The 15,576-nt window shown below is 40.4% G+C and overlaps 2 protein-coding genes across 2 annotated transcripts; both read right to left on the bottom strand.

Moving 5' to 3' along the window:
• Positions 1-9,471: 9,471 nt before the first annotated feature.
• On the bottom strand, positions 9,472-10,410 carry LOC109242369. The gene is made up of 2 exons (XM_019409229.1): positions 10,090-10,410; positions 9,472-9,951 (listed from the first exon to the last, which is right to left on the bottom strand). The coding sequence occupies exons 1-2, from the start codon at positions 10,408-10,410 to the stop codon at positions 9,472-9,474; spliced, it is 801 nt and encodes a 266-aa protein (XP_019264774.1).
• A 428-nt stretch (positions 10,411-10,838) lies between these two features.
• LOC109242368 lies at positions 10,839-13,286 on the bottom strand. The gene is made up of 6 exons (XM_019409228.1): positions 13,107-13,286; positions 12,864-12,986; positions 12,456-12,713; positions 11,970-12,298; positions 11,310-11,756; positions 10,839-11,199 (listed from the first exon to the last, which is right to left on the bottom strand). Exons 1-6 carry the CDS (start codon positions 13,284-13,286, stop codon positions 10,839-10,841), a joined length of 1,698 nt encoding a protein of 565 aa, XP_019264773.1.
• Between the last annotated feature and the right edge of the window lie 2,290 nt (positions 13,287-15,576).

Here is a 15,576-nt window from a genome sequence, read left to right as displayed (position 1 = left end):
TTGATGATTTGCCCACAGTGGCCGAGATGATATGATGGGATGCCCTCAGAGGCTTGATGATGTTATGAACGCATATACCCATGCGTGGTATGATATTTATATGCATATGCGTGACATTATTATATTAAATGATTCACAGAGCTATTCAGATATACATGTTGAGTCTTTTACTCCATGTTTCTCTCATGTCTATTGTTTACTGATTTTCATTCCTTACATACTGGGTACATTATTTGTACTGACGTCCCTTTTGCCTGGGGACACTGCATTTTATGCCTGCAGGTCCCAATAGACAGGTTGAGAGTCCTCAAGTAGGCTATCAGCTCAGCGAAAGATGTTGGTGCGCTCCATTTGCTCCGGAGTTGCTTATTTGGTTAGTATGATTTAAACATGTATTGATATGTATGTCGGGGTCCTGTCCCGGCCTTATGATGTTTATGTACTCTTAGAGGCTTGTAGAGATATGTCATGTATATGAAAGATTGTATGGCCTTGTTCACCTATGTTTAGTGTACGAGTGATCATTTTGGCCTTATGAGCCTGTATGTCATATGTATAAGTTTGTATTACATGTTGGGTCATCCTATGTTGAGTGTTCCCTCAAGTTTCATTCTAGTTATCTCACAATGGCCTTTCCGTTTCATTTACCTATGATAGTATGACACGAAGGATATGTTATGTTGGTACTCGGTTGAGTAAGGTACCGGGTGCCCGTTGCGGCCCATAGGTTTGGGTCGTGACATTTTTATTATAACACAATGAGAATTGATAAAAATCCTAAGGGATACAAGGATATAACTATAACGGTCTATATTAGATGACTAAATGTGCCAAGGAAGAAAAAAGGGGGGAGGGGGGTCTTTAGTTTTTTAGCCTAAAGGATCACCCCGTGCAACATAAATAATACTTCGCAACTCCCTTGAGATAGGGAATTGCTCATATATTTAGCGGGCACAGACTATCATCTCCTGCTACCCGATTACTATTTAAAGTTGTTTACCTAAAAGAGCTCTAATTCATTTATAAGTCGTACCCTATGCGTTGCACTACCTGTCCTACGCCTATGGTCCAGGAGGCATTGGACCTCTATTTAGGGTAGTTCTAGACTTTACTTAGGCTGCTCAGAATGATAAAACTAGGCGATATACAAAACAAGTAGAACTTCATATAAAGGCAGTTAAGGGCTCAGGTTAGCCTCCACACTTAGACAACAAATGTATGCAAACAGATTTTTTGCATTAGGCGTTAAACAGTTTCAGAATTGAGGCAAATTAAAGTCATTAAACCCTATACACATGGTTTCTATGTGACGTTGAATTCCAGCATCGTATACAACCTTATTGCTCTTAGTGGCTTAGACGAGGAGGCAGTAAACTATTTGTAAGCTTAGAGCTATTAGCACTGATTTTAGATATGCGTCTTAGGAAGGTGACATTGTCCTATAGGCATAATTCCTAATAGTGGCATAGCTGAGAGTCCAGCATTAATATTGTTGATCTTATAAAACATTTTAAGCGAGTGACAATACCCTATAGAGAGGATTTCTAACGATTGACTGATTTTTGTAATACTTAGCCCCTATAGGCATGTTTTCTAGGTGAGCAATAGCAATAGCAAATTAGTCAATTAAAGTTCTATAGGCATGATTTCTAGATGGGCATCAGTGATTCTATGGGCATGCTGTCTGGTAACACATAGCAGTAGACATGGGAATAAATAAAGTATTTAGGCTCATGCTTTGATAATAAACAAGTTGTGTGAGCGTATGATTCCCCTAGTAGCATGATTTCTAGTAGTGTACATGGAAATTTGAATAACATACGGGAGGTGATACGCTCAAATTACACTTAAATACATAGTGCAAGGCGGTCGGTGTCAAATACAATAACCCAACAAGGTTGGGGTCGAATCCCACAGGGAATAGGTGTGAAAAGGTTACTTGAATAGTGTGAAACTTGACTTAAGTCGTAATTCTATTCCTTTAGTCTTGAAAGAGAATGATTTAATTGTGAGTTAACAAGAGAGCTATTTGTTGTGAGAATGTGATTAATTTGATTAAGAAAACCAAGGTTGTGTCCCCATCAATGAAATGTAATGCTATCGGTGTTAATATAATATATTTCTAATAGAAGGTCCTTTGATATGCAAATGATTTCCAAAATGACTACCCAATATTTTCCAATAGTTGGGTAGTATTTTCCCTTTATGATTTTCCCAAATATAAAAGAGTTGCAATTAAGACTAACCAATTTATGCCAAGTAGAACCCACTTGTTCCTAAGCGATCCTATTACACAAGGCTTAAAGCCTTGAGTTATTGATATTCACTTCTACCAAACCCTAACCCACTTTTCCAAGTAAAGATAGAGTAGAATGGAATAAGTCAATGTTTGCAATCACCAACAATAAATAAAATATAAGAAATGAATAAACATCAACCAACCATTATATATATTCAATTTTAAACACCCATTGACATTACACCCATTTAGGGTCCACAACCTTAGTATTTAAAACTAGCTACTCATACTAGAATACAAAAACAAACCAATAAATAAAGTCATAAAGCTTACAAAGGTACACGATTCTCTCTTCAAAAGCTTCAAAAATAATGGTGTATTCAATGCCTTCAATGTAGTCCCTTTTTCAGACTCAATGACCCATAAAAACCCTAGTAAATCTATTTATAGTGGACTAAAAGTTGGGGTCAAGATTGGACAAAAATGCCCCTGCAGAGCCCTTCTGCGACCGCATAGTCAACAATTTCATCGCAGAATTTCAGATCTTCAAGCCCAGATTCAACCGCATTTCCATTATGCGGTCCGCATATCCGTTATGCGACCGCATTTTCCATTGCAGAAGTGCTACGCAGATTCTTCAATTGCAATTGTGCGGTCATTATGCAGCTCGCAAAAGTGTTATGCCATCGCATAATGGACCGCACATTCTTCTCTTCAGTTGGCCAAAAATCTGCTTCAGTTTGCGGTGATTGTGGTCCGCATATTATTTCTACGGTCGCATAATTGCAGCATTCCTACCCTTTTGTGGCTTTTTGACTCCTTTTCCATGTTTTTGGGTCTTCAAGTCTCATGCAATCATTCTACGGTACTTCTGCGGTCGCATACTTGCAATATTCCTGCTCTTTTGTGGCTTTTTGACTTCTTTCCCATATTTTTGGGTCTTCTAGTCTCATGCACTACAAAATACCAAAACTTCATAAGAACTAACTACAAATGCATTGAAAGACGAGCTAAAGTCTATGTAATTGGTATCAAAAATGCTGAAATTCTATGGCACATCAACACCCCCAACTTATACTCTTGTTTGTCCTCAAGCAACTAAAACAAAATTATCCTATCCTATACTACTTCTATTTCCGACATGTCACAAAACAGTAGTGACTGTAGATGGTTTTGACTGTCAGCTAACAAGTATGTAACTTCTTTTATTTACCCTTCATGGAGGACAACTATCATTTAACAATTCGACTAATCAACTTGTGAACTTCGAGCCTCAACCAAAATGACAATATGCTACTCACAGCTAAGTATGTACCTGTATTCTACTTTAAGAACCTAACTTCTGCTAAATCTTGCAATTCATACGTGCTCACAACAAAGAAAATCCCCAACTTACACATATATACAGGGGATGCAATCAAAACACTCTTGGACTTGGAACGGAAGCTACATGCTACAAGTATTAGTCCATATGTTTGCCCTTATTTTAACTTGCTGCTATCTCAGGAATGATTGGTTGTAGATTACCAAGGACTTTTCACGGGTTATAATGTAGACTTCAGGACGGGTTGGATGAATATTTGGGAATGTAGTGGCTATACCCTCCTTGAACTCTACATACATTTTGCTTCTTCACTACATAGCACTTATTGACCTCGAGTTACCGATATAGAACCACCTCAAAGTATTTTTCAGTTTCTACAAGACTCCACTCCTTTTCTCTTCTCTTTTTTTTGGAGCTTGAGTTTCTTTATATATTTTTTTTACACACAGTAGTAAACCCTACCAATTTTCACTTTGTACCGGCACCCCCAACTTAGGCTTTTAGCCTCATTCTTACTCATTTAAGGAGGGATGGGTTCAAAAGAAGGAATTTTTTCACAAAAGGGGTAAGGTTTGTAATGTGGCAGCCAATAAAAGGTTAAAGGCTCAACGGAGGTAACTAGGGTAATTTATGTACTAAGGAGGTCAATTTGGTCAAAATTAGCTAGTAGTCACAAAGAGAGCCTAAGATCATTTCAGCACCTAATCATTAACTTGAGAGTTTCACTAAGAAACCAACCGGGCAAGTTCTAATTATTTATAAAAATCCCCACTCGCTCACAACGCATGAACTGTTCAACTCACATAGTTTCATCCCTCAAGTGAATGCAAGCAACTCAAAACTTTCATCTCATGATATGTAATATTCTGAGTAAGCATAAAGTCAAAGAGCGAGCCCCAAGTTCACAAGAATGACTAACCATTACCATTTTTTTTAATATATACAAAAGAAGGAAAGGTACCATTTATTCACAGAGATTCATTACATGCTTGAAGCTAGAACAAACAACACCGAACAAGTCAAAACATTTCATGCTACTGCCGTGGTTCTACTATTACACCCTTGGAAAAGAACCCGACGAAGAAAAACCAAGGGGAATTCATTGCTAACTATCAATCTATACAACTAGAGTAAAGATTTTATGTACAATTTTCACATAAAATATGACTACCCCACCCCAACTAAAAAGCATGCATTGTCCCCAATGCATAGAGAATGTAAAAGCGAAGTTTAGGGGCTTCCTGGAGTGCACTAGGCGCTTGGAGGGGCTGAAGCATCCAGGGCCTTTGTGGGTCGACTGCTGGCACTGTGGCGGCAATATGTGGAACCTCAGACTGTGTGGTGGTCTCTAAGGTTGGAGCATGAAGCTCCACCTGCTATGAGGCTGGGTCTAGGACATGGGAGCTGCTAGCCTCTCCCAGCGAAGGCTGTGTGGTCGATGGATGTGCCTTGGCGACCATGTCTGCAAGAGAATGTGCAATTGTTGTCTGCACATCTACTTCCTCTTCGTCCTGTGCATTTGTAGAAGCAGCCACTTGCTTACCCTTGTTGTCCCGTTGACCCTCAGTCTCCTATACCAATGCATCCTCACGGTTTCCTCATCTTCAACATCTCCCTCATCAGACTCCCCTTTCATCTCTCCGGATCCCTCCTTTGAAGGAATGTCAATGTGTACAATGGAAGCTAGAGACTTTGAAGTCTCAACACCTTGTGCCTTCAGAGCTGTCATAATGTTGGTGAAATCCAACTCCAAGCCCAGAATGGAGGTGTCAGTACCCTGCTCGCCTTCTTTCGGGAGAAAGGATGTCAAGTCAAACTCCAAGTCTGCATCTTCTGCAGCTCTGATTTCAGCTCATCGACATCTTTCCTGAGCCGAGGCATATTTTCAACTTCACCTCACTCGACCCTCTCAAGACGCACTTCAAATTGCTTTAGGCAATCTTCATAAGATTGATGCTTTTGTTGAAGAACGCTCACTGAGGCTTGGACGGGGACCAATGCTTGTCAAATGAGATTTGGGTTTTCTTTTGTCAGCCGGTCTACCTTAGCATTAGCGTGCTAAGCTAGTAGACCCAGCTTTGTGAGAGCTGGTAAGGTAGCATGTGGATGTGCAGTGGTTGGCTTAGGAGTGGCTGTGGAGGTAACTGGGGCAGGAGGGGTGTCAGGCAGTACGGGGGCAGCAGGTGCTGCTGAGTCTGATGGATGAGGGAGTGAAGTCTCTGGTTGGTTGTCCGTCTCCTTGTCTACTGCATCATTTATCCGAGTGATGTCAATATCTCGAAGAGCTTTCTCAAGGAGATTATGGGATAGGGGGCACTCCCGCAGCCTTACATAGAGCAGTGATCAAACACGGGAAGGGAAGTTATGTTTGTTTTTGGTTTGCTCTGATCCCAGCTCCCTGAAAATAATATGTTTGATGACGTCCAAATCCACTACTAAAAAGTAAATGGACACAGTCGCATGCAATATAATTTACCCAACTATGAGCCGGGGTCGAATCCCACAGAGAACAATATGTAGGCAATTAGGAATGTAAGATAATTATCACTTGTTATGCAATGCCAAACACTAAGAAGGGTGATTGTGAAAATATTATAGCTAAATGTAAAAATATAAACTAACCTAGAAAGCAGGTAAAATGATCGATGGCTACAAGTATAGATACACAGAGAATTACACTCAAGTAACGATCCAATGTATTTCACGATTTACAAATATGAGCGAGTTTATGTTAATTAGCCTCGGGTAATAATTCTATATTAGCTTCTTCTAAAGACTAACAAGACTTCCTAATTGAATTATCCCTAAAACTATTAGGAGATTAAGCACATTATGACTACAAGTAGTTCAATCCTATCCCTAGGTAGAATCTATAAAATGAGGGTTAAAGCCTCAAGTTCTTGTTAATTAATCTTTCCCAACCCCTAATAATCTTTCCCAAAATTAATTCTAAGTTAATGGGCGAGTCCTAGGGTTAGCTAATCACTTTGGAAACATTAAAGAACAAGAATAATTAAAGAAACAATAACTCACTTCATAAAAGATAAAAAATCATTCAATACATAAGTACAATAAGATATTTAATTAACATTTTAAACATGAATATTTCCATAAACAAGATTTAAGTATTGGACTAAATACTACACACTTAGATATACAATACAAAGCAAGGAAATGAAGAAATGAGCATAAATGAGTAAGAAATTCTCAACCAAAAGCTTCAAATCTTCAAGACCCAAGTGTGTGTGCAAGAACCCTAGCTCCAAAACTTGAGTTCTTCTCTCAAAATAGGTCAAAGACTGGCCAAAGATGTCCAAAGATATTTTACAAATGAGATAAATCGTGTATTAAAGGGTTTGTGGCCAGAAAATGTGAAATGACATAATTTCCCAGAACTGAAGCACGATTTTCTCAATTGCGAACAGTGATATTCCTATTGATCATCGCATTTGCGATAAAACTTCGCATTTGCGAAGTTTGACTATCTAGTTTGACTTCGCATTTGCGAAGTCCTTTATTGCATTTGCGAAGACTGCGGTCTGGGTTGACTTCGCATTTGTGAAGCCCTTTTTGGCATTTGCGATCACTGCTTTCTTCTTATTACCCATATGCGTGTTGCAATTGCGACACCTGAGGCCATTTTCCAGATTTTCTTCTTTTCAGCTTCTTTTTGACTCGTTTTCACTTGGTTTCTTCAAGATCACTTCTAAATCACATAGAACCTGTTATATCTAAGTAAACGACATTAAACACATGATTTTATCGCTCAAACATAGCAAAAATCTTAGCTTAAAGATGAGATAAGTTGGTAAAATACCAACTTATCAATGTCCCACATCAACCTTTATGCCCGTCATGATGCATGCAATGAGGAGTGCCTTGTCAATGTTTATGTCAGTTTCATTCCTAGTCGGCATCAGATGGGAGCTGACGAAACTGAGCCGATATCGGCCCTCCTGGGTGAGATCCTGCTTGTAAATCTTTTGGCATGGGTCAATCCAGGAGGGTGTCCCTATGACAGATGCAATCCAGGCATGCTCGTTTTCCTTTGTTGCGACTTTGGCATCATACTCAGCCGTGCCTGACGACCAATCCTCAAAGTATAGGTCATTAATGGTGGCGTCATCACAGAGTACTTGGACCCCTCGAACTTGGACAAATTGCGAAAATATCCTATTCCTCTTTTTCTCTGCATTCCTTGAGGCACCATAAGAAGCATATAACTCCCTCACAAGTGTCTCATTATACTCATCTGAGACTTCAATGAAGAACTCCCATTGCCTCTTCTTAATGTTCTCGATCATGTGAGGGTAGTGCTCCTTCATACCGTTTAGACTCAACTGCTTCTCCTCAAGAATCTTTCTCTTTGTTATCCCTTCTTTGTATAGGTTCCATGAGCCTGTGACCCCAAATCTTAGATCTTCCCCACTCTTCCGTCGTGATTCAGCCTGTAGGTCAATGGATGGCATGAGGTCACTCCGTGCCTCCTCCTCTTCAGACTGGGAGGAGTGATCAGAAGTGTTGCAGTTTGTCTTAGGCCGTGGACGTTTGGACTGTTGTGCCTATTGCTCAGAGCAGCATCCCATTTCCTTCCACGAGCGGCCGGTGATCGGGTTGAAAGAGACTTCTTTTGTGCCATTCCTATCAATGAAACAGTGTGTGATTGGTTGATATAGCATAGGGATCACATTGAGAGAAAATGACTGAAGCAAACAGCTTGTGCGATGGGTTATGTGATCGCATAACCACTTTGCGAACCGCAAACCCATCGCGGATTTACAACACCCAGAAGGCAAAACAATTATGCGATCGCAAAATGGCCTGCAGATTTTATTATGCAACCGCAAAGTGGTCTCATTTTCGTTCACCAGATGAGCAATTTTTCTGACCCTGTTTGCGGCAACTTTGCGGTCCGCGAAACTAGTTTGCGGTCGCAAACTCCATCGCAGAACCATTTTTCATCAGGCCACCTAGGGTTCCAATTGCGACGTCTTTGCAGACCGTAAACCAATTATGCGAACCGCAAAGATTGTCTTCTTCAGTTAAAAAGGGTCAAACCCCTCACACAAAGAACGCCTATCACTCAAATGTGAAAAAAAAATTGACCCACGAACTTCCCACCCATGTCCCCACAGCAAAGGTTTGAGAGGGAAGGGGAGGAAAGGAGTTCAAGCAATTGATATTATGCAACATAACCAAAAGAAAAAGGGAATAGAATCGCATACCAGATGTTTGAGCAAGATAAAAATTGATTCTTAGAACGAGGTGAATCTTTCCGCAATTTTGATCCTTGTTACGCTCTTTTGTGTGTGATACGAATATTTTTGGCTTTTTTCTTTTGTTTCTCTTTGTTTTGGTATTTTTTATTTTTGTGTGTGTTGTACCGTATTCGTGTGTGAGTGAGAGTGAAGGTATGCGAAAGGTTTAGGGTATTATACCTAGGCATTTTGCGGTGGGCAAGTGGATCGCATAACACATTACGCGGTCGCATATGTGTTATGCGATGGATTAAGGACTGGGTTGCCCACTTTATTTTGCGACGATTTCTGCGGTTGCATAGTTGTTATGAGGGCCGCAAAATATGAAACCTTACCGCATTTTTGCAGACCCATCTTGCCAATTTCTCTGACTGTGTCTGCGACCACTATGCGGTTCGCAAAGTCATTATGCGACCACATAGTTACCGCAAACCACGGACCCTTCTTTCCTTCATTTACTTCAGTACGTGCACCCTGTTCATGGTATTTTGGACTACCTGCATTCTAACACACATGTCAACCTGCTCAACAATAACAACGAAACCTACATAAATAAATAAAACTAACAAAAGATTGTTACCACACATGGGTTTCCTCCCAAGAAGCGCTTGATTTAACGTCGCGGCACGACGATGTTGACCTCGTTTGGACTACTTAGTGGTGGGTGCTGGTGTTGGACTATCCTTTAGAGCAAATTGTTCTATTAAATGCCTTTCTCCTATGGTACCGAGGTAATGCTTGACTCGTTGACCATTCACTTTGAAAGTTCGAGTTCCATCCTCCGACTCCAATTCAATAGCACCATAGGGAGACACACTCACAACTTTGAACGGGCCAGACCATTTGGATTTGAGTTTGCCCGGAAATAACTTGAGTCTTGAGTTGAAGAGTAAGACCAAGTCTCTAGATCTGAATTCCCGCTTCAAAATCTTCTTGTCATGAACAAATTTCATTCTCTCCTTATACATGGCTGCACTCTCATAGGCATGAAGATGGAATTCTTCATTCTCATTGAGTTGTGTCATTCTTAGGTTAGTAGCTTCGGCCCAATCGAGATTCAAATTTTTCAATGCCCACATGGCTTTGTGTTCAAGCTCCACTAGCAAGTGACACGCCTTACCAAAAACCAACTGGTACGGTGAGGTGCCAATAGGAGTCTTAAATGTTGTGCGATATGCCCACAACGCATCATCTAGCTTCCTTGACCAGTCAGTCCTATTTGCATTGATAGTTTTTGATAGGATGTTTTTGATCTCCCTATTGGAGACTTCAACTTGACCACTCAACTGAGGATGATAAGGTGTGGCCACCTTGTGCTTTACGCTATACTTTTCGAGCAACCCAATGAAAGCCTTGCTGAAAAAGTGAGATCCACCATCACTAAGGATGGCCCTGGGGGTACCAAACCGCGTGAATATGTTCTTCTTCAAGAATGCGGTCACACTCCTTACTTCATTGTTGGGAAAGGCGATTGCCTCGACCCATTTGGAGACGTAGTCCACAGCCACCAAGATATATGTCATGCCATAAGAGCTCACGAAGGGGCCCATGAAGTCTATCCCCCACACATCAAAGATCTCGACTTCCATTACAAAATTCATAGGAATCTCGTGTCTTTTAGATATTGACCCTTGTCTTTGACATTGATTGCATGCCTTGAACATTTGATTTGCGTGTTGGTAGATCGATGGCCAATAGTAGCCACATTCAAGCACTTTCAACCGCCATCCGGTTTCCTCCATGATGACCCCCAACCGGGGAGTCATGGCATGACTTGAGAATTGGCATTACCTCATCTTTCGGAACACACCGCCGAATGATGTTTTCAGCACTAATATGGAAAAAAAGGTTCCTCCCAATAGTATTACCTACACTCCCGCAAGAACTTTTTCTTTTAATAAGCTTCCAATCCATAGGGAACAAGGTCACTAACCAAAAAGTTAGCGATGTCGGCATACCAAGGAGCGAATGTGTTAGACAATGCCAATATGTGCTCATCTGAAAAGGCATCATTGATTTAAAGGTCTTCTTTTGGTCTCCCTGCCTCTTCAAGCCTAGATAGGTGATTCGCAACTTGATTTTCTATCCCTTTCTGGTACTTGACTTCAAAGTCAAACTCTTGCAACAAAAGGACCCACCGAATCAATCTTGGTTTGGCATCCTTCTTCGCCATAAGATAGCGAAGAGCAGCATGATTGGTGTAAACTATAACTTTGGACCCCAACAAATAGGCCCGAAATTTTTCAAAAGCATAGACAATGGCAGGAAGTTCTTGCTCAGTCACAGTGTAATTCATTTGAACGCCATTGAGTGTCTTGCTTGCATAGTAGACAGGGTGAAGGATTTTGTTATGACGTTGACCAAGCACCATCCAATTGCTACACCACTAGCGTCACACATGAGTTCAAATGGAAGGGACCAATCGGGTGTGACAATAATAGGTGTCGTGGTGAGCTTTTCTTTCAATTCCTCAAAAGCTTTGAGACACTTCTCATCAAATATAAACTTTGCATCTTTTTCAAGGAACTTGCACATGGGATTTGCAATTTTTGAGACGTCCTTGATAAAACACCTATAGAAGTCGGCGTTCCCCAAAAAGCTTCGGACACCTTTTACTGAAGTGGGTGGAGGAAGCTTGGAAATGATTTCGATCTTTGCCCGGTCTACCTCTATGCCTTGTTTGGAAAATTTGTGGCCCAAAACAATGTCCTCGTCCACCATGAAGTGGCATTTCTCCCAGTTTAGAACAAGGTTTGTTTCTTCACATCTTTTGAGCACTTGTCTAAGGTTGTCAAGACAATGCTCAAAGGAATCACCCACTACAGAGAAGTCATCCATAAACACCTCTAAGAAATCTTCCACCATGTCCGAGAAGATTGACATCATGCACCGTTGGAAAGTAGTCGGGGCGTTGCATAGCCCAAATGGCATATGGCTAAAGGCAAAAGTCCCATATGGGCATGTGAATGTTGTCTTCTCTTGATCTTCCAAGGCGATGTTGATTTGGTTATAGCCGGAATATCCATCCAAGAAGCAATAGAATGACCTTCCCGCTAGCCGATCAAGCATTTGATCAATAAAAGGCATAGGGAAATGGTCTTTGCAAGTAGCATTGTTTAGCTTCCAGTAATCCATGCAAACTCTCCACCCAGTCACTGTTCTCGTTGGGATGAGATCATTTTTGTCATTTCGAATCACGGTCATGCCTCCTTTCTTTGGCACACATTGCACCGGACTCACCCAAGAACTATCAGCAATGGGGTAGACCACCCCGGCATCTAACCATTTAATGATTTCTTTCTTTACCACCTCTTTCATGGAAGGGTTTAAACTTCTTTGATGCTCCACACTTGGTTTGCTCTCTTGCTCCAATTGTATCTTGTGCTCATAAATTCCGGTAGGAATCTCTCGGATGTCCACTATTGTCCACCCAATGGCTTTCATGTGCTCTCTCAAGACATTTAACAATTGTTCTACCTGCACATCATTCAACAAAGAAGAAACGATTACCGGTAGAGTTTCATTAGAGCCAAGAAATTTATACCTCAAGTGCGGTGGAAATGGCTTGAGCTCAAGTTGTGGCGGCTNCGGATGCATGTGGAAACTTCATACCCTTACTCGCTTGAAAGGTAACCTCTTCGTCATTAACTCGGAACTTGATCTCATTTCGTTCCGAATCCATAAGTGCTCTTCCGATAGCAAGAAATGGTCTCCCCAAGATGATAGGGATTTCTTTGTCAACAGCACAATCAAGGATCATAAAGTCGGCCGGGAGGAGGAACTTTCCCACTTTCACAAGAACATCATCAACAATCCCCACCGGTCTCTTTATTGAACGATCGGCCATTTGCAACCTCATACTTGTAGGCCTCAGCATACCTAACCCTGCTTGCTTGTTAATAGCAAGAGGCATTAAATTGGTGCTATCCCCATTATCACAAAGAGCTCTTACAAAATTGCGCAACCCAATAGTGCATGGAATGGTAAAAGCTCCCGGGTCTTCTTTCTTTTGAACGGTGGTTGTTGCAATAATGGAACTAACCCGGTGAGTCACATTCACCACTTCATTCTTGGTGGTTTTCTTCTTGGTGATCAAGTCTTTCAAATATTTAGCAAAACCAGGCATCTCTTGAAATACTTCCACAAATGGAATATTCACCGATAACTGCTTGAGAATATCATAGAACTTCTCGAGTTTGCTATTATCAACCTTCCTAGCAAGTCTTTAAGGAAAAGGGGGAGGAGGTCTAGGAATTGGTGCTAGAGTTTTTGGTGTCTCTTTCACCTTTTCCTTAACCTCTTCCCGGTTTACTTCTTGAATTTTCACCTCTTCTGGGACTTTTTCAGCTTCAACAACAACTGGTACCTCAACTTGTGCCTCAACTTCTTGTTCGGAATCTTCCACTTCGACCACTTGTTCATTCTCTCCTTGAAGTATTGTCCTACTCCAAGTTGTGATTGCCATACAATGAGAAGTTGGACTGCCCCCACTACCTTTTGGGTTTGCAATTGTGTCAATTGAGAGTGTGCCCTTTCACTTCTGATTTTGCTCTCTTGAGAGATCTCTCATTTGAATCTCCAACTTTTGAATAGATGCGGTATGAGAACCGACAAGCTCGCTCATATTCCTCATTAAAGTGTCAGATCTTTCTTGATTTTGCAATACTCGTTCAAGCATGTTTTCCAACTTGGAATCACTTGAAGAACCTTCCTTCCAATGTGGAGAGTTGGAATGTTGCCCCTTTGGTGGAACATAGGGGTTTGAACTCCGATTTGAAAAGTTGTTGTTGTTGTTACTCTAATTCCCTTGATTTGAACTACCTTGGTCATTTCGCCACTGTTGGTTGCCTTGCCCTTGCGGGTTAGGCCTCCATTGTTTTGATGTCCTAAACCTTGGTATGGTTGCCTTTGATAACCTCCTTGAGAGTTGTTGACATAATTTGCTTCCTCATAATACTCATTTGATGTGGGTTGAACATCTTCCACCACATTCACTTTTTTTGTTTGGCTTTCAGTAAACATCTTCGTCAACACATTGACGTTGGTGGCAAGCCCGGCAATTACTTGATCTCTTTCTTGGTTCTCCTTAATCATGTTGGTCAAGGAAGGAGTACCATATGCAATCCCACCCGTGGTGTCCTCTGAGTGCCAAGCTTGGTTATGTTTTGCCATTTTGTCAAGGATTTGTGTGATCCTCACAAATGTTTTATCCATAAAAGACCCATCAGCTGCATTTTTGGCTATAGATTGATTCATAGGATCCAAGCCCATGTAAAATTTCTCCAACAAGATAGATTCCAGAAAACCATGATTCGGCGGCCTCACTAAATATAGCTTGAACCGATCCCATGCCTCATGTAGGTGTTCTCCTGGTAGTTGCTTGAAAAAGAAAATTTTAATACGGATCTCAGACTTCTTGCTTTGCGGGAACCATTTAGCTAGGATAGCTCGGACAAGTTCAGGCAAAGAATGAATGGAATTTGGTGGTAGATTTTGGATCCATTTCCTTGCCTCTCTAGCCAGTGAATACTTGAACACCCTCAGTCTTAGGGCATCATTTGAAACGTTGTTCTGCTTGTGTATCGCACACACAATCAAGAAAGTTCTGAGGTGTTGTGTCGGATCATCATCGGTGGAATTTCTGAAAAACCCCTCTGGTTTGAGCATTAGAATTAAACCGTGTTTCACCGTGAAAGTGGCAGCATCAACTCTTGGAGGGATAATGGCATTTGTATCCTCAATGTACTCATCTATATCCGCAAAAGGATTCTCTTCTTCGTCATACTCGGACATGTTTTCCTAGTAACACCAAGCAAAGCAAGAAAAGTGGATGGAATAGAAGAAGACGTAAAGTAAAGCACACACTAATTAGTAATTTCAAAACCGTATTCCCTAGCAACGACGCCAAAATTTGATACGCTCAAATTACACTTAAATACATAGTGTAAGGCGGACGGTGTCAAATATAATAACCCAACAAGGTTGGGGTCGAATCCCACAGGGAATAGGTGTGAAAAGGTTACTTGAATAGTGTGAAACTTGACTTAAGTCGTAATTCTATTCCTTTAGTCTTGAAAAGAGAATGATTTAATTGTGAGTTAACAAGAGAGCTATTTGTTATGAGAATGTGATTAATTTGATTAAGGAAACCAAGGTTGTGTACCCATCAACGAAATGTAATGGTATCAGTGTTAATATGATATATTTCTAATGGAAGGTCCTTTTGATATGCAAATGATTTCCAAAATGACTACCCAATATTTCCCAATAGTTGGGTAGTATTTTTCCTTTATGATTTTCCCAAATATAAAAGAGTTGCAATTAACACTAACTAATTTATGCCAAGTAGAACCCGCTTATTTCTAAGCGATCCTATTAAACAAGGTTTAAAGCCTTGAGTTATTGATATTCACTTCTACCAAACCCTAACCCACTTTTCTAAGTAAAGATAGAGTAGAATGGAATAAGTCAATATCTGCAACCACCAACAATAAATAAAGCATAATAAATGAATAAATATCAACAACCCAAACCATTATATATATATATATATATATATATATATATATATATTTTAAACACCTATATATATATATATATATATATATATATATATATATATATATATATATATATATGTATATGTATATTCAATGTTAAACACCTATTAACATTACACCCATTTAGGGTCCACAACCATAGTATTTAAAACTAGCTACTTATACTAGAATACAAAAATAAAGCAATAAATAATG

Source organism: Nicotiana attenuata, unplaced genomic scaffold (assembly GCF_001879085.1).
Source record: "Nicotiana attenuata strain UT unplaced genomic scaffold, NIATTr2, whole genome shotgun sequence".
In the NCBI taxonomy this organism is placed as follows: Eukaryota; Viridiplantae; Streptophyta; class Magnoliopsida; order Solanales; family Solanaceae; genus Nicotiana; species Nicotiana attenuata.
Note: the sequence above shows the minus strand (reverse complement) of the source record. Positions and strands in the feature narration are given on the sequence as shown.